General features: G+C 48.2%; 2 protein-coding genes across 4 annotated transcripts in view; one reads left to right on the top strand and one right to left on the bottom strand.

Moving 5' to 3' along the window:
* The first annotated feature begins 18 nt into the window (after positions 1-18).
* Positions 19-22,673, top strand: CCDC167 (coiled-coil domain containing 167). 3 transcript variants are annotated; one of them, XM_077161668.1, is made up of 4 exons: positions 19-130; positions 13,285-13,379; positions 13,723-13,775; positions 19,275-22,673. In XM_077161668.1, exons 1-4 carry the CDS (start codon positions 89-91, stop codon positions 19,322-19,324), a joined length of 240 nt encoding a protein of 79 aa, XP_077017783.1. In that variant the 5' UTR covers positions 19-88; the 3' UTR covers positions 19,325-22,673. The 3 variants fall into 3 exon arrangements, with proteins under 3 accessions (XP_077017783.1, XP_077017781.1, XP_077017782.1); XM_077161666.1 differs by lacking the exon at positions 19,275-22,673 and adding an exon at positions 15,184-15,542; XM_077161667.1 differs by lacking the exon at positions 19,275-22,673 and adding an exon at positions 15,184-15,542 and having other exon boundaries at positions 40-130; positions 13,268-13,379.
* The window catches only part of CMTR1 (cap methyltransferase 1), a 68,949-nt gene continuing 62,408 nt past the window's right edge, over positions 16,266-22,806 (bottom strand). The window contains exons 20-24 of the mRNA XM_077161659.1: positions 22,617-22,685; positions 21,094-21,141; positions 19,927-20,039; positions 19,212-19,320; positions 16,266-18,434 (exon numbers count right to left, since the gene is read on the bottom strand). Of these exons, the coding sequence (XP_077017774.1) occupies positions 18,302-18,434; positions 19,212-19,320; positions 19,927-20,039; positions 21,094-21,141; positions 22,617-22,685 (472 nt within the window). The 3' untranslated portion in view covers positions 16,266-18,301. The remainder of the gene's footprint in view (positions 18,435-19,211; positions 19,321-19,926; positions 20,040-21,093; positions 21,142-22,616; positions 22,686-22,806) is intronic.

Below are 22,806 nucleotides of genomic sequence, written 5' to 3'. Positions count from 1 at the left end.
TGAAGGAAGAGCACGAGGTCTGCGCATTCGCAGTGCACTTTGGGGGGGGGGCTCACTCAGCGATGACTAGGACATCCCGGCTAGTATCATGCCTAAAAAGAAGCGGGAGAATCTGGGCGTCGCTCTAGAGGTGAGGGGGGACGTGGGGCTCGGCCCATATCATTAGTTGTCTTCTCCTCCCAGCTGCGCAGTAGTAAGTCGGCCCGGCCGCAGTTTGGAGGGGGGCGAAGGGGAGGAAGTGAGGGCGACGCGCAGTTGGGAGATGGACATGAGTGCCAGAGGGCCCAAAGGGGTACCCAGAGATGAGGGTGGTACGACGGCAGGATCCAGGGCTGAGGGGGATCTGTGGGTGGGTGAGGGGACCGGAGGTGGAGAGACCCCCAGAAAGAAAACGGCCTTCCAGAGGGGCAGAGACTGGAGGTGAGTGCGAGCCCCAAAGAAGAAAGGACACAGAGGTGAGGGAGACTCCAAGGAGGGAACACGGAAATAAGGAGGACCTCTTAGCCAGAGGGGCGGGGGCTGCGAGGTGAAGGGAACCCCAAAAGTGAGGGAGGCTGTGCTCTTTAGTATGTTGCTAGTGGCTTAAATATCGGCTGAGATGGGAAATTTTTCCTCTAGGAGGACTGAAACTTGTTGCTTGAAAATTACTTTGGGAAACTTTGGGAATTTATAAAAAGAATTTTGGAAATTTTAAGCCAAAGGGCTTAAAAGTAATTTAATGTGTACAGAAAGAAAAGAAAACTGATGCACATTGAGCACTACCAAATGCTTCTTTCGCTTGAATTTCTCAGTTATCATTCTCACTGCAAGTTTGTGAGACAGATAAAATTCCCATATGCGCAGGTGAGGGAACTGAGGTCCCCAAGAGAACCCAGAGTGGAGTGGTGGAGCTCATGGAGTTGAGACAGCAGCACAGGCATTCTGATTTGGCAGTCCATTTTGTTTCCCCTCTGTTACACTTTCCTTAGGGCACCCTTCAAAGGGTGACAAGAAAAATACAGGGTAATGAAAGGCATGCTACTGTCTTCTCCAGGCTTAATTCCAAGTTCACTGGTTCTTAAGCTTAAGAATGCATAAGAGTGATTTGTAGAGCTTGTTAAAAATGGAGAGTTGAACTCCTCCCAGCCCCACACCCTCACCTCAGTAATTCAGATGTGGGTGTGTGTTTTTAACGGGAACCTGCCTTTCTAACAAGCCACACACCCTGATGTTGATACAGGTGGTTTTACTACTACCTCTTGAGAAATAATGGCCTACTTGGTGGAAGAAAAGGTTGATGAAAATGTGCATCTCCTTCTAAAAGAGAATAGTTTATGGAAGGTAAGATGAGGTGGTGCTGTGTTGTGGGAAGGCCATAGACTTCATAGCCTTTATTAGGGTAGTATAAGCTGCTGCAACATACAGAAACCAAACTTCACTGATTTCAAGAACAAGAAAATTTATTTTTTCCTAACATAATAGTTTAGAACATGGTTTAGCAAATTTTGTCTGTAAAGGGCCAGATTGTAAATATTTTGGGCATTGTGAACCATATACTCTCTGTGGCAATGACTTGGTCTGTTCTAACACCAAAGCAGCCATGGATAATAAACAAATGGGTGTAACTGTGTTCTAATAAAACTTTATTTATAAAAACAGGTAGTGGTATTTGGCTCATGAAAGGCAAACTCACCAGGAATGAGATGGAACAAGGAGCTCAGGCAAAGGCTTTATTTCAGGAAGAAACAGAGCTGCCCTGAGGCAGCAGGGGTTAGGGTTTTTATGATTTAAGGCTGGGGGTTGGGGGCATAGATATAACCTGATATTTAGATATAAGAATGAAGCCAAAGAGGTTGGAGTTGAAGTAATTCAGAACATAGAGGTAAGGCAGACAGTGTCTATATTTTAGAACCACACATATTCTTTGAGACCAATGGAAGAAATGTTTATTTGATCTGGAACTGAAATTTTCTGTAGTGCATAGTCTAATTCAGCCTATCTGTATAGCTCATTTGAGCAAATGAAACACAGGAAGTACAGAATAAGAAAGAAGTCCTTTAATCCTGTGTAGATTATTATGATGCCTGGATACATCCTAGAGTATATTAAGCAGATAATCAAAAAATATTGGCAAAGTGCCCTGAGGGAGGGGAGAAAAATACGGAACTATTAAACCTTTCCATCAGGGAATCCCCTGATAATCTTTCAAACTTTAGGGACACCCAAATCAATAGGCCATGCCCTCGATCATGAGGCTTACTCTTGTGAAGCTTATGTAGGTAGCAGAGAAGCTTAGACTACCTGTAGGCATGCCTAAGAGTTACTTCTGGAGGACCTCTGTCATTGCTCAGATGTGGCCTCAGTCTCTCTAAGCCCAGCTCTGTAAGAGAAATCATTGCCCTCCCCTACATGGGACATGACATCCGGGGGTGAAAGTCTCCCTGGCGACATGGGAAATGACTCCCAGGGATGAATCCAGAACTGGCACCATGGGATCAACAATTCCATCCTGACGAAAAGGGGGAAAAGAAGTGTAACTAATAAAGTATCAGTGGTAGAGAGAGTTCAAATAGAGTCAAGAGGCTACTCCGGAGGTTGCTCTCAAGCAAGCTTCAGTTAGACCTTGCTACCTATCATAACCTGCCCACCCCCAACCAGCACCATTCCAGCCAATCCTGAAGAACACCTAGGGCATTTTCATAAGGGTTCCATGCACTGGAGTAACTTTCCAGAAACCTACAACCTCCAGATGGGTCCCTGATCCAGATAAGTCCTGAAACCTAGCCCAGCCTCTCCAGAACATCAGCTACTTTCATCGCCCTACCCCGTATAAGTGACAGACCCTTCCGATATCAAAAATTTAGAATTGCCATAGCCCAGACAACCCCAAAGAGAGGTATGGAAAGAGCAAAGGTGATGGTGGAATTATACATAGAAGATAGGATTTAACAAATGACTATGAATGCTGAATTGTTAAATTGATATCTCTTTGAGTCTCCAGTATTTTAGAGCAGCTAGAAGTAAAAACCTAAAATTGTGGAATTGTAACCCATGTCAAATATGTTCTAAATATGTTCTACAACTAATTGTGGTGCTGTGCTTTGAAATTTATAGCTTTTTTGTATGTATGTTATTGTTCACAAAAAAAGAAGGAAAAAAAGTCGATTGTGATGATAAAAAATATTAAAGGTCTCTAGCCTCCTATATTCTGGAGCAGCTGGAAGGAACAATATGAGAGGATCATATGATAGCCCTCTGGGATCTACCCTGAACCCCCTTTTTTTAAAAAATGTATTTATTTTTTTAACTTTTTTATTGCATAGTATACCATATATACAAAGCAAAGAAATAAAAAGCGATCTTTTCAAAGCACTCTTCAACAAGTGCTGTAACCACTTTTTGAAGAGTCCTTTGAAAACTATTGCTTTTTTATTTCTTTGCTTTGTATATATGTTATACTATACAATAAAAAAAGTGAAAAAAAAAGAATAGTTGCTAGAGGGTGAAAAGTTGCAGGCTAGGGTGGGAGAGCTGTTTGAAATATTTGCCAGGTCACTTCATGGGGGGAAGAGGTCCTGTTCTTCAGGCCTAACAGCTCACAGGTAGAACTGGGAAGGTCTCGACTCTGCCAGATTCTTCCATCTCGTTGATCTGCTATCCCTGAGGACTGCATGACTGAAACCAGGTGGTACCCCATTGATGTGTTCACTGGTAGGGAAAGAAAGTGGAGGAAGCACCCCTACTTTCTTAGGGACCCTAGGTTGGAAGTGTGCTCTTTGCATGGGCTTCATTTAACTGCACAGGGACTGAAAAATACTTTCATCAGTTAGGAAGCCACATACCCAACTGCAGCTTTATTACTATGGAAGAAAGGACTAGCGCATTTTAGCAGCCAGCCAGCAGTCTCCACTGCAGATTCAATCTCTCTCCCAGTGTGGTTGTCAGGACTAAATGAACCAGTGTGTATAAAGTGCCTAGCATGTGCCTAGTACAGAGTGGTTGATAAATAAACAGTATCTTTCTTGTTAGTAGCCTGTGTAATACAGGTATCCATAGAGTAATTACACAGAGCTTGTGTAATTCTTTTGCATTTTTTGCTATGGCTATGGCACCCGCTTGTTTGGGCTTTAGTTTCCTCATCTGCAACACGAAGGGCTTAAACTCAGGAATTACAAACTCACTGACTAAGGTCCAGGTACAGACCACAGAGGTCTTTAGTTTTGTGACACAGATTTTTTTGAATTTGGAGACGCATGGACTCTCCCTAGTGCTGGGTCAGATCACTTGGTTTTCTCCTCTGTGGATACCTGTATAGCTATTTGCCATCTTGGTCTCTGATGTTATTTTTGGCTTGGAGAGTCTAAGTTTTGAGATTTGTAGTTGTATGCCCTAGGAAAAGCCTGGCATCTGGCTTCTTCCCACCTTGCTCCTCCACTGCCCCCAGTGGATCTGAGTACTGAATGTGCACTGATTCTCAGTAGCAGTAGATACTGTCCTCTTATTAAAAGTCATGTGCTCAGAGCCAATGAAGTGGTGATTTAATAAAAAATGTTTGTTAATCTGACGAGTGCAATAAAAACCCACAAGTGAGTGATCTCAGCATCTGCATACAGTCTCCACTTGTTGTAATGAAGCAATTACTGAGCAGGCAGCATGCACTCTGTGGGCTGGTGATCATCTCCCAGGCCAACTGAGGCACCTTCTAGCCTCCCCACTTGTGCTCCCCAATTTGCTGAATTGGGTCTTCTATCTGACTTATTTGTCACCTTCTTGATATTTCAGAGTTGGGGAAAAATGGCCGTGATTTTTAGCTTCCGAGAGTTTATTCTGAATAACAAGAATTATAGTTCAGATGAGAAATTACCAGCCCTGGTACTGATTTTAACATTGTGTGGGAGTAGAGAAAGGTATTTCAGTCTAAACAGTTAGTTAGTAGGATTCTGACTGAGGAAAAGGTTGCATTTCAGTCTAAACTGGTAGTTAGGAGGATTCTGGCAGAGGTAAAACCTGATAATGTCTTTTAAGCTCTGATAGTAATGAGCTGTTACTTTGTCATTGCACTTTTTTTTTTCCATAAACAGACCATTCAACCTGTTGTCTTTAGATATTTCAACAGCAGGTTGGTCTAAAGTTAACAGATATGCAGCATCTTAGCTGACTTTTTGAAGGAAAAAGCTTGATTGGATCTGGTCCTTAGTAGAAAACCCTGTGGGTTTGGAAAGCTTTTGACTAAAAGTTAACTACAGTGACTTAAACAAATAAGGGTATATATTTTTTCCCATAAAAAGAAATTTTGAGGTAGCTGACTGTTGGCATTGGTTCAGTAGCTCCACAAAGTCAGGGCAGATATTTATGCATTCTCTTAGCTATTCCCTTATAGTCACAAGATGGCTGCCACAGCTCCAGTCATCCTAGCCAACTTTAAAGCAGGAAAGAGAAAGGAATGGCAGACTCTCCCTTTCATGAGAAAAGCTGAAGCTCTCTAAGTAGTCTCTCAGCTGAATTCTAGAACATCTTATTGGCCAGAACTGGGTCATGACCACCACTAGCTTCAGTGAGGCTGGGAAAACATCAGTTGAGCTTTTCCAACCTCTATAGTGGAGACAAGCAAAGGAGAAGGGGTTGGGAATTAATGTTGGGGGAATCAATGTTGGATTGGCCAACTAACAAACAGTATCTACTATAAGAAAAAAAATTCACTGGAATACTTAACAGAAAAAGACGCCAGGATCAGAGATGATTAAGGTGTGGAAAGAAAATGACTAGGCCAGTTTGAGCACCAGGAGAAAAGGGGACTTCACACCTGTAAATATTTTGTAATGTCAGCTACTAGACTCTAATTTCCATGAGAGTAGGGAGGGGCAGAAGCATTCACTAAGTATGGATGAAGACAGGTCACCATTCTGGAACAGGCTGTGCACAAGGCTGAGGGAAGCTACCAGTTTTCGAAGACAAAGGATAGAAGCAACTGAGTGGACTATCAATAAATATTTGCTGAATTGGGTTGAGTGGCAGGAGGGAGGCAGTTGCACCCTTGCCCCTGACATCTGGGCCTAGTCAGAAGTCAAGAGGCTGCAGTGGAGGTCAGGAGTCTGTATCCAGTGGAGTCCCCTGGCCAGCGGCTGGGAGAAAGGCTCCCAGCATGCAGGCTATTTAGGGGCTGCTGAACATTAAATGAGCCTCACCTGCTGCCAGGCGCAAGCCATAGGTCGCCATTGGGCAGGTGATTTCTCGGCAGCCTGCGTCTGGCTCGGCTCCATTTGATGGGGGTCAGGAGACTAAAACCTCATTACCTAACGCGGCTGGATGTCAGCATGTGTGGAGTGGCTGTTTGCCAGCATCCTAATTAATGAATTCATAAGGCATGGAGTAGATGTCAGTTCTTGAAAAGTGCTTTGAGCCTTTCAGTGATGAAGAAGCTTTTGCTAATTTATCAAAAAATATATATTGGGGGAAAGAAGAGAAAACAAACCCCAAACAACCTGCTGGCCCAGGAACAGCTGGAGGCTTCAGGCAAGGACTGATTGCATATCTATTTTCAAGGCCCATCAGCCTCCTCAGCTCATCAGAGGGTCTCAGAGCTTGCGTGGACTTTGGCAGGGCCCCTCATATTCCTGACCCAGGTGCTGCAGAGGGGGTCATGATAGAAATGACAGGACCCTCGACTCTGATTTTCCTGAAAATTGCTCATTGGTTAAAAACTGGGAATGTTTACTGTCTTCATCTGCTCAACCTGGGCCTTAATGATTGGAGATCCACTGGTAGAGTTTTGTTTTTTGCCCCCATAGTTCCCTAGGAGCCTCCTCCACAGAAAAACAAGCTTTAAGGGTGTCAGGGTAATGGGCCTTTTGGGATTTGAGACTGGTCACCTAGAAGATTGAGGCCTATGACTCTCCCATCACCAGCTTTGTGGCCTGGAGGTCCCAGATGGAAAGCCCCAGTGCTGTTTGCCGGAGACTATTTGGGCAGGTGCTCTGAGTTCTTTACTCATTATCATAAATGTCCTGGGGCCTCCCCACATTTGAAAATGAGCGCATTTCCAGAAATCTAGTTCCCAGGCTGCTGAGGCTGGAGATGAAACAGCTGACACCCACTCTACTGGTTGTGAATTAGCAAATGAAAGAGAAGGCTTTGATCCCTATTGGGGAAAGAATGGTTTTCATGCTCAGCTAGCCCACCATTTTTCTTCTCCAAACTGGTCCTTTTTTGTGTGACTTTTGGAAGGTGACTTGATAGTTTGGGTGATTTAGGAGAGTGCCCCTGGGAAGCTTTTAAGGAGGAAAGTTGGGGGATATCGCCGCTCAATGTTGCAGCAGACACTCAGCTTCCATTTTCTCTGTCTCAAAGCAGTCTTCTTTCAAAGAGTGTCTATTATGTGGACAGAGACCACGCAAAGCCCTTGTACAAGATTATTCAAAGGAGAAAATCTCCTGAAACCAGCTCAGCAAGCTTAGATGGGCTTTGACTAGGATGTAGAAATGACTGTGTTCCACAGAACCTTCCTTTGTCATGAATGTTTTTATGAGGGACTCTGGAGAAAGAGCCTGAAATTGTAGAAAGTGCTTAAGCTTGCTTTGAGGCAGACAAACCCAAATTCAGACTCCAGTTCTGCCACCTCCCAGGTACATAACGTTGGGCAAGTTGCTTAAAATCCCCCATGCCTTGAGTTTGCTCCTCTGTAAAACAGGGACCTGGCAAGTTTGATGTAAATACCGGATGGCCCACATAAAACCACCCTCATACTGCCTAGGTTGCACCCAGGAGCTAGAAATGGCTCAGAACTGGTGTGTTTTTGTGTTTTCAGTGTGGAATGGTAGTAAGAGCACAGACCCAGATGGCCCAGCTCCCTGCCTACTGGCCAAGTCACTTCATCTCCATGGGCCCATGCTTTGTCACCTGTAAAATGCGGATACTTAAAATACTGCCCACCTCAGCAGGTTATCATAAGCAAGTTGTGAGTTAATGTGTAGTGCTTAGAACATTACATAGTACATGCTACAGAAGTTTCCGTCACCAGTACTGTTGTTTAGTTTTGCATGGAATTTTGGCTTTCAGAGGTTAATTTGACTTGTTCTGTGTGATCCCAATTGATACGTAAGACTCTGTGACTGAGCTTGGCGCAAGTACCTTGACAGTGTGCTCTTCATTAGGAGGTCTCAGTGCCCTGCAAGGATCTGGCTATATAGGAAATGTCCCCACTTCTGTGGGGAAGGGTTTCCTAAGCCAGAAAGCAGAGTGGCCTGCGTTGTCTAGAGCCAAGTCTTGGAGGCCTTTCTGACCTTTCCCAGAAGGAGATCGGGCCCTAGACAGTGGCTCAGTAGAGGGGAAATGGGGAGCCACCTCAGAGGCTCTGGAAGAGTGCCATTCAGTCACCTTCAATGGGAGAAGGAGTGGCTAGTACTTGTTAGCTGAATAAAAGCTACATGTGGGCCCCAGCAGCAGCCAGGCTCTAGAGCTGACACCCTCTGTAGACCCTGTCCTGCAGGACAGGCAGTTATCAGTGCAGGACTGGCAGATAGGTTCCCTGCCCCCAAAGAAGCCTCCTGAATCAAAGGGCTTTGATTCTGGGAGACTACACACATCCTGAAAAGATGTCTCACAGGGATTTCTGATGAATTTTACAGTTTCTTTTAACACACAGTTTTATGACATATAGGACTCCAGGGAGACTTCCCTAAAGCTCTGAGAATAAGGTGCTATATCCCAAGTTGGGTAGGAGGATTTTGCTTCTCTGGCTTGGGGCTGCTGAATTGCGAGCCCCCTTCCCCCAGCCTCATGGAGCATATCCAACTTAGGACTGCACTTGTATGGAATGGAGCCCTCAAGGGGGCTGCAGGGAAAGTCCCTGTCCCTGAGGACTAGAAATGAAGAAAACTTTCTTCCCTTGGCACCCGTCATTAGGAGCAATGGCATCACTTGGCTGGGGCTGGGACTTTGTCCCTGCCACCTTTGGAATTTGTGACATGTCTTCTGCCAACCTTGACTGCAAAGCTGACTTCAGGTCTTCGAATCTTTTATATAGGAAATGTCCCCACTTCTGTGGGGAAGGGTTTCCTAAGCCAGAAAGCAGAGTGGCCTGCGTGGTCTAGAGCAAAGTCTTGGAGGCCTTTCTGACGTTTTCCAGAAGGAGATCGGGCCCTAGACAGTGGCTCAGTAGAGGGGAAATGGGGAGCCACCCCATTGCCTGCTCCTCTACCCTCTACTCAGAGGCTACCCACCAGTCTGCACTCAGGTAGTGAAAGGCAGTGCTTCTCATTCTGACTGCATTACAATTGCTTATGGGGCTTTTCTTGTTAGAGACAAACATACTGGATCCCTGTCTCTAGGACCTCCCCCTCTGGACCTTTAACTCCCTTCCACTTCAGGAACTTGAGGGTAGCTCTTTCCACCACTTGCTACCTTCTATTCCTCTTTTTCCTCTTCACTTTTCCTTCTTCTTTCCTTCCTAATGTTTTGCTTCTCCTCTGCCTAGACTCCCCACCTGTCCTCACAAGCCGGTTTTGGCCCAGCAGCTGGTCTCTGGGCCAAGAACAGCTTTCCCACCAGGACATCCTGCACATTCATCCCCCTACTTTTTGGTCTCCAGGACTGCTTGCACAGGTATTTTTACACAACACCAGCAAAGTCTTTTGCTTCATGCGATGTTCTAGAAGACTGTCCCTCACCCACAGGAACTTATTAACTTGTAGGGAATTCACACTACCAGCCTTTCTTTTTTCCTTGGAGTCCCCTTTGTACCCTGCTCCAAGCTGTAGCCCTGCTTCACCTGTTGGCAGTTATCTCAGAGACTAGACATGGTGCTTTTTGACCCTGTGTAAAAACTGACATTTGGTTTTCTGTGTGGATGTGATCCATGGACACTCTTCAGTGTTATAATACATTGGGGCGCCCCTCTCCTTACCCCCACACTGCCTGAATGAGTGCCCTATCTCATTCCCCACCTTGGCCACCTCCCTGTTCCCCATGTCAGCCACAGTCAGCAGTGCTGCCCTGAACAGCCCCAGGAAAGTCCTAACACCTGATCCATCATGGGCTGCCATGGCTTTCTCTGCCTACAGATCTACTGCCCAGCTTCCACACTAAGCAGGAGTCTGGGAACCTCCTAATTTTCCCTTCACACTAGAGTTGGTCCTCTCCCTGTGATAGGGCCTCTCCCTACCTCGGTTCTGGGTTCTGCATTCCAGCTCCAGCTTAGCTTGATGCCAGACCCCCTGCAGTACAGGTATTTTTACACAACACCAGCCAAGTCTTCAGCCCTGTGTGGAGTGCTGGAAGACCATCCCTGCCTCAGAGCCATCTCCCCAGATATCCCCCGATGCCTGACCACACCTGAGCCTGTTCTTTGGCCATTGCAATAGACTGTTCATCCTCAGGTTGCCAGCAGGCCTGCCTCTACAACTTGGCCCTGGCTCCGGAGCCTACCCCATCTTCCACCCCAGCATGCATAAGGTTTTAAGCCCACTATGTTTTGAATTAGCTGAAAAAGCTGGTGCTTGGAGGCATTGCTGTTCTGATGGTTCACCCTTTAGGCCCCTCTGCTGAACTCCTCCAGAGACTTGGAGCAAAGGCTCGAATCCCAGCCAGAGGGACTCCCTGTCCCACTGCTGCTAGCCAGCAACCCATGGAGAGTCCTCTCTACCTTATACCCCAGCATTTCTCACACTTGCCACAAATTAACACACGGTTCTTTTTCTTCCTCCAGAGACCTAGGGAAATCCATTCTCTTATGGTAATGACCATAAACAGATACTTCCTGAGCTCTTACTCAATTGGACATTGTTCTGAGCACCATTCATGTATTGCTTCATATTATCCTCACAATAAAATATTATCATCTTTGTTTTACACGGGAAAAAACTGAGGCACAGAATTAAGTAACTCACCCAGTCATACAGCAAGGGGCAGAGCTGAGGCACCTGATTAGAGCCCACACTCAACCGGTACACTCAACCTGGAACTACAGTTCAGGCTTCCAGCGCTCTGGCTCCCAACTGCCTACCCAGCTCTCACCCCACTACGATCTTCTAGACATATGTCTCCTTATTCTAAACCTAGTCCCTGCATCTTCCCTCCTGGTGCTGGCTCTGTTTTGTCTCTACTACAGTCTTTTTGCTTTCAGTCTGCTGACAGACAGAAATCTAAGAACTACAGATTTGCATCTGCAAAGTGTAGAATCCATGTGCATGGAGTTGAGAGCTGACTGAAAACCCAACCAGGGACTTCCTTTAAGATCCACTTTCTGGGCTCTCTCCCACCTTGCTGGGCCAGCTCTGCACTGGAACTGCCACATCCGATCTGTGCATAAACTAGAAGATGCAGCCATCCTGACCCTCCGTCCCTCCCTCTCTCTCTTCCTTGCAGCCAGGCACCTGGATTCTTTGCCCCATTATTACAGCTGTGCAAGAGCTGGCTTCTGCTTTGGCAAATGCTGCAGGGTGTGAGATTGCCAGCTTCCTGAATCAGGTCCAGAGCTGGAGGATGGGTTTGTAGGTTACTGAAGAACCTTCTGACAGCCTCAGCCTCCCCTCACTTAGTCCACTTCAAACAGCTGTATTATAAAGAATGGGAACTTGCTATTTAGAAGGGAATCAGAGAGTACTGTCAGCAGGACATAAATATTCATAGAGGGAGGTTAGAACTTGAGTCCCTAAAACCTTGATTTGTGTTCACCCATTTAAGCCTCATTAAAAAGTGGTAAATGAAAGTGGCAATATTCAGTGAAACTGCAGATAAATTGGGCTTGTTCAGATAAAAGCCTCTGACTGCCAGCTCTGCAGGCCCTGCCTAGAGCAAGATGGCAGACTGGCTGGGCCACTTGTGGTTTGCCAACCTCAATTTTAAGATTTTGTTTAGCATGAGTTCCTGGCCTTGTTCTGTAGGCTAATTACCACTTGTTTGGGAAACTGGTAGCCTTCCAGAGGGATTTAGGGATGGAAATCCCCAACCTGCTCTCTCCCCAGAGAAAGCAGGGGCTGACCCAAGCGTGGTAGGGCGAAATCTAACCTAGGACTACGACTTGCATTGGGTAATCTGCAGAGTACTTAATACATATGCATGTATAGTTGCTTCTAGTTTCTTCTGGCTTCTGTGGCCATAAGGGTAGGATTTATTTCAGGTTCCAGTTTTACTATGAAGCCTAAACCATCTGTCCCCAGGACCCTTCCACCCCCCATCCCTCACCCCTGCTGCCCCCTCACAGCCCATCCATCAAACCTCCACAGCTACAAATACAAGGACTGCTGTGGGCCTGGTCCTGTGGTGGGCACAAAGAGGAGACAGACTGCACCTTACCCTCTAGGATGGATTCTACACACTTAGGTAACCTCAGAGCTGTACAGATACTTATGTAGGTGGAATGGGCCAGTATGTGGGCTAGAGTTAGCATGATCTGCCCCCTGGTTTGGGGAAGACAAGGGTTGGACACACATAAGCCAGGCAGCTTAGAGTATGCGCTGTCTTGTGGGAGGACTAATTGATCTGCCAAGGGAAGGAAGGACTTACCCCTCCAGCCAAGGGCAGCAGAGAAGGCTTCATGGAGGAGATAGTATTTTCAAGAATTAAGCTTTGTTTGGGACCCAGAGTGGAATTTGGCATCCTGATTGCTGTTTCTGCAGCAGGGAATGGAAACAGCAAGTAGTGCCGGGCTGTGTTGGTGGCTTAGCTGTTTTGCCACACAAGTTACTTCCGCCCCCATGATGGACTAGGTTTCTACATAAGAAATCACAAAGAAATAGAAGTGTTTATGAGCTGTATTTTCTTTCCATTCAGAAATTTTTATTTCTCATGGGAAAATGTATCCTCTTACAGCTTAGTCTACTTTATCAAGATAAAGTGTGTCAATAAGAAAAAGTACCTATGCTTTTAATCCTTAGATCCTGAATCATCCACCCCTCACACATGGAGTGCTTTGGAAGCTACAGAAACTTCTCACACCATCATTTCACTCTGATGCACCTGTGGGGTAGAAGCAGGCTGTGCTCAGAGCTCTGGTTGCTCCTATTGTGGGCCCAAATGGGCATGTTGCGCTAGGGGCAGAGCTGACCAAGGTACTTAGTCGTATTTCCAGGAGGGGCTCAGGCTGCTGGACTTCCGCTCAGCTGAGCCATGTGCTGGCAAATGACAGCAAAACTAAGATGCTGCAGGGAAGGGATACCTGGGCCCTCCCTGCCCAGCAAAAATGTGGTTCTGGGGAAAAGAGAACCTTTCCAAGAAGATTCCTAGAGGCTTGTGCCTCCCCATCTCAATTTTTTAAAAGCTAAATGGCATGTCATCCTTCTCTATCTGCTAGTATGCCATATGTTTCAGATCGATGGGCTGGAGGAGAAGCTGTCCCAGTGTCGGAAAGACCTGGAGGCTGTGAACTCCAGGCTTGACCGGGTGGAGCTGAGCCCAGAGACCAGGTAATGCTGCTGCTTAGCCACCCTACCCTGCTCCCACTTCCATCCTCTTTATTCTGGGGCCACAGAATGGGCTAGACCTGAGGCAGGGGGTCTGGGGCCTTGGCCTCTTGAGCTTCCATCCCAAGAAGATACCTCCAGCACCCCTCATCCACCTGCTCCAGATACTCTGCTTCTTACAAAATGTTCCCCACACCTTTTCTTACTAGAACCTTTGGGCCACTCACTGGCTTGGGCTCTGAGTCCCACACACGGTTTGCTCTATTGTCTCCCTGGTATACTGGCTGCCCCACAGATGGGTAGAAGAAGAGGGGTTTGAGCCATAAAATTCCTTCCCCCCTCACAGGAGGTCTCTGGAGAAAGAGAAAAGCAGCCTGATGAACAAAGCCTCTAACTATGGTAAGGAAGTTCCCTTCAATTGCCAGCCCTAACCTCCAGTTCCCAGAGTCAGCAGGAGTCAAAGGGCCCAGGGAGCCTGATGAGGTTGGAAGGACAAGGGACTTCTTCTGGAGGGAGCAAGCCCCTGGGAGGCTGCAGGAATCAACTTTAGGGCCCCTTAGCCTGGGAGGAGAGCATGTTTGTTCCTTTGTTTCAAGGGAGATGGGGCTTTATTCTCCCTTTAGGCTAAAGCATGGCTGTAGCCTGGTCCAGAAGAGACTCAAATCCTCCCAGACTGGAACTGATCCATCCCCCTGCTCCTCCCACCCTCTTCTCCCTCCCAGGAAAACCCACAGAGGGAGTGAGGGGCCAGGGTGGGAGGATGGACTCCCAACTTGGGCCTAGGAAGAGCTTCTGTGGGTGGAGCAATGCTGCCACCTTCTGGGCACTGGGGGCATGAAGTGAAAGGGGAGGCTGCCCAGGAGCCCCTGATTCTGACCTGCTAGCAAGGAAAAAAAACGCTCTGCAGGAGGCTCTTCAGATTTATCAGTTCTATTCTCCCCCTGGGCCAGGGGACCAGGCCTGGCCAGAATCAGTCTCAGCCCAGGCAGATGGCAGGGAACCTCCCAGAGGGACCAGAACTGGTTTGCAGATGTCTTTTCCTCCTTTTTACATGTAGGGCTGGGACATCAGTTCCCTCTCCAGCTTAGCAATTTTCACACAAAATCATAGCATCACAACTCAATTTAGCTTTTGCAGGGTACCAACTGCCTGCCTGTCACGTGTAGGGGACGATTAGATACAACTGTGGCTGTAGAGTAATGAGATTGAATACTTTGTAGGCACAAACTTCCTCCTCTTAGCATCCCTAGTTACTGGCTTCACTGGACAGAGGTTGGGCTTAGGAAACGCTATAGCACAGAAATGCCTATGGTGTAGTCCCATCCTCACCTACTCCATTGCCAGGCCGAGGAAGTCCTGGGCCTGTCCTCGGAGCTCCTAGTTGGCCAAATGAGGCACCTATGGGAGGATAAGCACCGCAGAGACACACCAAGATAAGGCAAGAGGACTCACCTGTGCCCCCAACTCCACTGCCTAGCTTGGCTTTTAGGTGTGACCTATTTTGGTGAGCCCTCACATACCCTATCCTCAAGGTAAACTGCATTTGAAGAGAAATGATCAAGCAGCATTGGGTGTCAGGGCTTTATTAACCAGGCAGGATCTATAGCCAGAAAGGTTTAAGATCTGGAAGATCAGGGAGCACAGGGTCATATTTAAGGCTAAGGAAGGAAGTGGCTGGGAGCAGACACAGGTGTCCTCAGTAGTGTGTGTTCTCCCTTTACTGCAGTTGGAGAAGCAGAGGAGGGCAACAGCGGCAGGTAGGGCCAAACTACCTCTCACAGCCCCACCACCTTTTTCTCTTCCCCAGAGAAGGAGCTTAAGTTGCTTCGGCAAGAGAACCAGAAGAACATGATGCTCTCAGTGGCCATCTTTACCCTTCTGACCCTCATCTATGTTTACTGGACCATGTGAGCCTGGGACCTCCCCACAGCCAGTGCAGACCTTCCCCTCAGCTCCTTGATCAGGACCAAGCAGGTGCTTTAACCCAGAAGAGAATATGGTGTTGGAGGCACTTCTTCCCCACCTGGGCACTCAAGCATAGTGTCCTGTCTGCCCAGGCCCTCTCTGCCTTCCTGGCCTGCCATGGGGCCCAGGTCTCCATTAGGACATTGTGCTGGTTCTTCCCTGGGCCCAAGAGAGAGGCAATAAAGAATGTCTGGGCTGTTCTGTCTGCTGAGTAAATGTCATGGTCTGACTGCAGCTGGGGGTGGTGGCGGGGGTGGGGGTAGGGATGGCACTCAGGAATCAAGAAGAGGTATGTAAGACAAAGCTCTTGGCTTAGAACTTGGAAGAAAAGGAGAAGGCAGAGCTGTGAAGGTGAGCCCCCAGGTTAATCATCAAGTAAGATGGAGGAAAGCACCTTCCAGGCCAAAACTATACTGGGTGCCACCATCTCCAGGGCTCAGCTATTACTGGGGCTGAAAGGCAGAGGTGTCCCCTGCCACCCGTCCCCCACACACTTGCAGTGTTGACCTCCAGTCAGTGCCATGGCCTGTAATTATGGCAGAAAAAAAATGCAGCCTATGCAGTGAACAACTTGGGGACCCGAAGTGGTCATGAGGAGGTCCCCAGGGGAGCGTGGAGTTGATCCATCTTCAGGAGGTAGGCAGGGCTGGTGCAGCCTCATGGAGTGAGTGGGCAGCAGAAGCCACTGTAATGACCAGAGACTTAGGGTGACAGTGGCCAGTAAATCAGGATGGTGTGGAGGGAGAAGTGGTAGGGGTAAGACAGTGGAGAGGCAGAAAGAGTGAACACAGATATTACCCATTGCCCCTGAATATCCCCAACTCGTACTCCAGGCCAGGAAGGTGAGGGTGCAGGAGGCTGGAACAAGGCAGAGCAGAGAGAAGCAACCAAAATGATGAAGAACTTGGGTAGCTGAGGTTAAACCGTAAATAATAGTAAATATAAATAATAGTAAAGCACGGAGGAGAGGAATCACTCAGCTCTAAGGGCTTATGCAACAGGGACCCTTGAGGCCAAAGAGGAGCCACACAAGGCTCACGCAGGCCCTGAGAGGGAAAACTGTACCAGCGTGAGGAACCTGCGGAGTAGCTAGCGCTGGCAGCCTGCTCATCCCACTGTAGCCCAATACAGACAGCAGTTCCGGCCCTGGCCTCCTCAGAGGGGAGGCTGGCGGGGGTTAGCCAAACAATCTTTCCCTCCCTCTCTTCCCCCAGTCTAGCTGACATTAATTGGTCTGACGCCTATTATTTTAGTCACATAGGCTGAAGCTGGATTGTCACAGTGCTACCACAGAGTGAGCTGTGATTTAAATAAGGGGGAAAGGTGCCTTCCTACCATGCTGGGGCTGTAGGTTCATTCATTCTCCCATCCGTTTCTGACAGGAGCTGCAAAATTTCCCAGCTCTTCCTTGGGCTCTCTCTCTGGTAAAAAAGCAAGTCTGGGAGTCCTGCTGGGTCCCAAGCCCTCTTCTCTCCCTTTTGAGTGGAGTATCCTCCCCTTCATCCCAATCCAAGTTGTTTTACCCAAGTCAGTCCCAGACCACAAAGCACCGAGGGCAAACAGCAGGAGCTCTAGCACAGAGTCACACAAGCATTAAAAATGTTTATCTTTAATGATCCAAGATTCTGCAAGACACACTGATATACCCAGAACAGGGTGGAAATATAGCATCTCAGCAGTGCTGTTGCCAGCTTCGGGGGAAGGAGGCTAGATGCTGGCTGGAGGACCCCCACAGTGGAGTCAGTTCCAACCTCACAGGGAGACTCACTGCCCTATCTCCATGGAAACCAGCGTTGCAAAGGGACTGGCCCTAGGGAGGCTGTAGGAACATCTCTAAGAGGTATTTCCTAATAAAGACAACCACAGGTGCCCTCCCCCACTCAAAGCTGTTGTCCCACATGCCCCTAGTCCCTCTCTCCCTCCATTAAAGATAGAGGAAATGGAGTAACCACAAAAGGACAAACAATAGCAGACTGTACCTCCCACGGAGGAAGAAAAACTAGAAGGGGAAGTAGTGGCTGCTTCCAGCTCAGAATATGCCAAGGCCCACCACCCTAGGATGGCTATGGCAAATGACGGTGCCATGGTTGGCAGATGGCTGGGTATGGTCTAAATCCCCAGAGGTACCCTGTACTACTATTGGGGCAGAGAAAAAGGCAGATCTTCAGGTCTGCTTCCTCCCCTTCTAGAGCTGCCGAAGGTTGGATCAAAAGGGGATGGGACCCAGGAAGACTCCACAACCCCAGGAGGCAATCACATCTAGAACCAAAGAGAGCCCTACCTGGATCCAGTTGTGAGGGACGTGGGCCCACATTCCTCCCTTCCCGGCCTGCCGGGACTGTCAGAGGACCAAGCTAGGAAGAACTCCAGGGAAGGCTAAGACAGGGAGAGGAGCAAAGCAAATCTCCTCCAACTTGGCATCAAAGCAGGGCAGATTCAAACAAACAAAACCTTGATTTACACAGCAGGTGCTCCTGGCCAGCTCATGACAGTGGGCCTCCACCTATTCAGGGTTGGCCCAATAAAAAGTTGGGCAAAGCAAGGGCATGGCCACCCTCAGGGAAGTACATGGAACTGAGAAAAATGAGTCTACAGGATACAGGAGAGAATGCAGACCCAAGGCCCTGCTATCTTCTGCCTCTATGTCCTCCACCAGCCCCATGTGCCCAGGGCACTGACCTCAAACCTGCTGCAGGAGCAGCTTCCTTCAGGCCAAATCCTGGCAGGGAAACCTTGCCAAGCTGGTCTCCAGGGAGGATTCCAGAAGGTGTCCCAGAAGGAACATGTTAAATGTCCTCTGAAGGCCCCTGGCTAAGCTCTTCAGGGGAGATAAAGAGGAGGCACCCACCCCTCACGGCCAGGCTGCAGTCCTAGTCCAATGGAGGAAGAAAGCCAGTGCTGCAGGCCCCTGGTACAGAGCATCTAGCCTTAGGGGCAACAGGGTGGGCGTCCCAAGGCCCTCAGGCGCTGTGTGTCTGGATGAAGGAGAGGACATCCTCCTTGGACAACTTGTCTGGGTCTTGGGACTTCTGAGCGTCGTGCACACGGATGCCATCTCCCCACTCCCAGAAGAGCCGGCCATAGTAGCAGATGCTGGGTAGGACAGGAAAAAGAAGTCTGAGGGCTGCCCCCAAATGAAGCAGGACCAAGAGAAATCCATGCCTGCCCTAGCAACATTAACTTAGGAGAGGAGTGTTTTTAGAGGCTGGAGAGGCAGAGGATATAGTCTGCCAATGACTCCAGTCTAGGGTCTTCTCTCTGCCAGCCAAAAGTTATCTAGTAGGCCCCAGCTCCTATTCCCTACCTTCCAGAGCCAATTTTTCCCAACAAACAGCTGCTGCTGCTAACGGTATCCAACCGGATTCTTACAATTACTGATATTCCTAGATTAACTGTGTTGCTCTAATAAAACAGGATCAGTGTGGTTACAGAAACAAGTCAATGGCTAATTATAGGCTCATTAGGGCTGCTGGCTGCCGTCAAAACCTATGACCAACAATCTGGCAAATGGACACTGGGTCTTGATGAACGTTGGCTTGGACCCTGGGTCCCAAGGAGCAAAGCTGTGGGCCCTCAGTATTTCCCACCATGGGGCCAGTGACATCACCCAAGCATTGGCTACTCCCAGGGCGAGATGCCCTACCTGAGTGGGGCCCTTCACACCTAGGATTCCCAACCATCACCCAGGTCCTGGAGTCACATCACCTTTTACCAAGCTCATCACCCAGGTAATCCCAGGGGGCCCCAGTGCGGGCAGCAATCAGTCTCAGGATACAGGGTGTACTCTGGGTGGTGGTGGGGGGTCTGGCTGGCATCCTGGTAGTGGTTCCTAGGGCTGCTGAGGGGCAGGCCTGGAGGAAGTCTACTCACTGAAATGGGGCAATGGAATCTGCAGGGAGGTTAAAGGTAGATTTCTTGGTTTTCTTGTTGTAGAAGAACTTCTTCTTGAAGCGTTTACTGAATCCCATAGTCCACGGCTCTGACAGGAGGAAGAGGAAGGAAAAGAAGCCAAGAAAGGACCCAAAGGGATAGGTCCGTCAGTAAGGGATTTCCCTTCTCCCACTCCATTCTTCCAAATGCAGGCAGAAAACAGCCTGTGAGGATGCTACCTTCATCACCAGCCCAAAGGGGTTCCAAAGGATTACTAGATGATTACTTCTCAACACACCCAGTCCTGCCATCCTGTTCATGAGGCAACAACCCTAGGACACTAGCAGAGGGAGAGGAACTCTGCTAGCCAGAAGGCACTGAAGGGACTCTGTAGGGAACACAAGTCAAAAGAGCCCAAGCCTGGATATGCCACTGTCCAGAGAGGAGGCCCATTTCCTCTCCCAAAGCATATATACAAACTGGGCTCCCTTTACCCCCAAGCATCTGAACCCACCCCCTCCAGGACCTACCAAAGTGAAGAGGCTTAGAGAACACAGTCCTTGAATAGACACTTCAGAGAAACAACAGCCTAGCTGCTCCCTACCTAGGGGGGAACCATTAGCTCTGGCCTAGGCAGGGTCAGGCCAATAGCCCTGGCTGGGGAGGTAGAGCACAGAGAGAGGGGGTTAGGGAAAGGCACTCCCTTCTCACCCACCATTCACTGTCCTGACGATGTAGAGGCCAGTGGGCACAAAGTGCCGGTCGTCCCGCCCCGTGTAGCTGAGCTTTGGAGTGCCGCCGGAACCTTTGATGATCTTCATTTCTAGCCTGATGTCCCCCAAGCAGACAGGAAGTTCAAGTGTATTTGTGAGAGAAAGCACTCACATTAGTCCAACTAACATCAAAATCACACCAACCATAATATTTTATCCTGGTTTGACAAGAAGAAACTGAGGTACAGAGACTTAAGTAAGTTAATTGCTCCCGGCCACAGAGTGAGTTAGTGTCAGCGAAAGGTTAAGAATGCAATCTCTTATTAATGAGATGTTATCACAAAGAGATTTTGAGAAAACTGGCATATCATGTAGCTATCATACAAAATTATTTTCCTTGTAACATAAAAAATGCAGTTTTTATTATTGCTTGTGCCTCAACTATTTAAGTGAATATTAAAGGACTTTGAGAGAAAAAAAAAAGAACCAAGCTCTCAACTCCTAACCAAGCCATGTCACACATGGCAGGTGCATGACATACGACCCTACTCTGGCACTGCTGTTTGGAGGGTTTGTCAAGGTGACACTACTGAGGATGAGATCAGAGACTATACATCCCAATGAGCCTTCAGTCCACAGTCCTCAGCACTGGCATGGTCACTAAACAGTTAACAGTGACTGCCATAAGCACACCACACTGGCCCAGCTCCCTGTGGCCACAGCTCACACACACACACAGGATGAGGCCCACAGATCACACAGGATAATCCCAGGCACACTGCGAAGAACAGAGGGAACATTTATGCCCCCTCTGCCCCTTCAGGCTCAATCTCTGTCAACACCAGGAGCTGAGATTTATGTTGTTTCCAGCAGCTGGCTGCTCTACCCCTCACAGGGACAATCGTAACTATTACAGCATCAATGAGCCCGTATTTCTGCCTGACACACACCCATCCCGCTCCCCTCCTGACAGGGTGCTGAATCAGTTCTTAGCCGGAGGGCTCTTGGCTGCAGCAGAGCAAGTGTAGTGGGGGTAAAGGCAGCCCACCAGGGCCAACTCACTGCCCTACCACCAACCTAATTCTTCAAAATATTGGGGAATGAATCCTGGACACTGCCACACACCCCACTCCTCGCATATCCTGAGCCACACTGGGTGAGTCACTCACCTGACAAAAATTTTCTCCATCTCCTCCAGCCGGTAAACCTCCTTCACCCTATGGGGTAGAGGAATGGAGAAAGGACAAAGACTTGTGTGGCAGCAGAAGGTAGGCAAGAGGTTGTGCCTGCCCTTGCCCTTTGCCTCAGGCCCTTCCCTACAACCACCCAGCCCACTAAGAATGGAGAAGTCCAGCCTGGGGCATGGCTGTCCTACACAGACAAGCCTTAGTTTTAGAGGTGGCCAAACACTTCCCAGGGCAACTGGGGTAGTGCACTATGGTCTCTGGAAGATGGGACCAACGAGGAAGAAAAATCTGGCAATGAAAGATGTCTCTCACCAGCATTCCTACCCTCAGGACCTCTTCATTGTCACCAGAGGTCAGAAAACCAAGGGCCAGGCTTTCACCCAGGTCTGTCTACATGGATTTTTAGGCCTCCCTTTGGCCGAGTTACTTCTTAATAGTCCAAACAGTCCTACTACTCACGGGACAGGGGAACCCTAAATGAAGATACTGGGCTCCTATTTGACGCCAGTTCTCTGCCTCTAAGTGGCCCATGAACATGATTTTGGAATTGCTACTGGGAAACACAGGAGAGACCCAGCAACCAGACCATCAATGATAGAGCCAGGGTCCCTGAAAGCTGCCTTTTGGGGCTTGGCAGACAGGACATGTTAAAGTACAGACAGAAATTGCTTTCAGATTACTAGATGACATTAAAAAAACTGGATTCTCAATACTGTCTAATATATATTAATAATACATATAAATTAAGCAGCTTGATGTTAAAAAGAACAATAAAAGTGATTTTGATAAGTGTAAACAGATACCTATATCTCCAGGCAAATGAAGTGCCATGGAGCAGAGCTAAGCTCCTTTGGTAACAACCTCAAAGGTAACTGACCAAAGGGGAACACCTTAGGTAAGTGCCCCTTTGGTAAGGACCTCAGAACTCAGCCTGTTCTCCAAAGGTTTGTTCTCCATCTGTCTGTTCCCTTCCTCCTTCTCTCACTCAGGGGCCTTGAACTTTCATGTCCCTAAAATGGCAATAAAGCCTGGTCTTCTCCCCAAACCCTGAAGGTTCCACTCCCATACCATCCTCTTTTTCATGTTCAAAACTCCCATTCCTCAACACCTTTTTCTTACCTGAAAAGAAAAGGCCAGGTGATATGCTAATGATGATAAAGTGTGAAAAGGTGACTCATGAGGTGTGTGAGCACTCTCTGAGCATGTGCATCTAAAATGAGGGTGCTTAGACACTGCCTTAACCCTAGGAATGTCACTATCTATGGCGTTCCCCCACAGTGACAAGCAGGTTGGTTAGAGCTCTGGGGCAAAGGAGCTGCCTACGTAGCAACCCAAACAAATTCCTCCTCAAGGGTAGTCAGCTTTGAGGTCAACCTCATCTAATCCATCAGAGAAAGTGGTATCCCCACCACCAAGCCCAAAACCATTCTCCCACTGAAGAGAGAACCAGGCATTAGCCAGAAAGAAGCATCAGGAAGGGTGATTTGGGACAGGCGATGACATACCTGATGGGATTCATGTCAGGCCGACTGGGCTTGGAAACTGCTTTCACAAATTTCTCAGCAAGCTGAATTCTGCAACCCAAACAGAATGAATCAGAAACAAGCAAAGGCACCAGTGGGAGAACACTCCCAAATCTGCAGCAAAATCACTCCAAGAGGCAGGAGAGGCAGCACTCGTGTCCTCCGGGAAGCC

The sequence above is a fragment of the Tamandua tetradactyla genome, chromosome 5 (genome assembly GCF_023851605.1).
Source record: "Tamandua tetradactyla isolate mTamTet1 chromosome 5, mTamTet1.pri, whole genome shotgun sequence".
Classification (NCBI taxonomy): domain Eukaryota; kingdom Metazoa; phylum Chordata; class Mammalia; order Pilosa; family Myrmecophagidae; genus Tamandua; species Tamandua tetradactyla.
The sequence above is the reverse complement of the archived record's forward strand: the minus strand, read 5'-3'. Positions and strand labels throughout refer to the sequence as shown.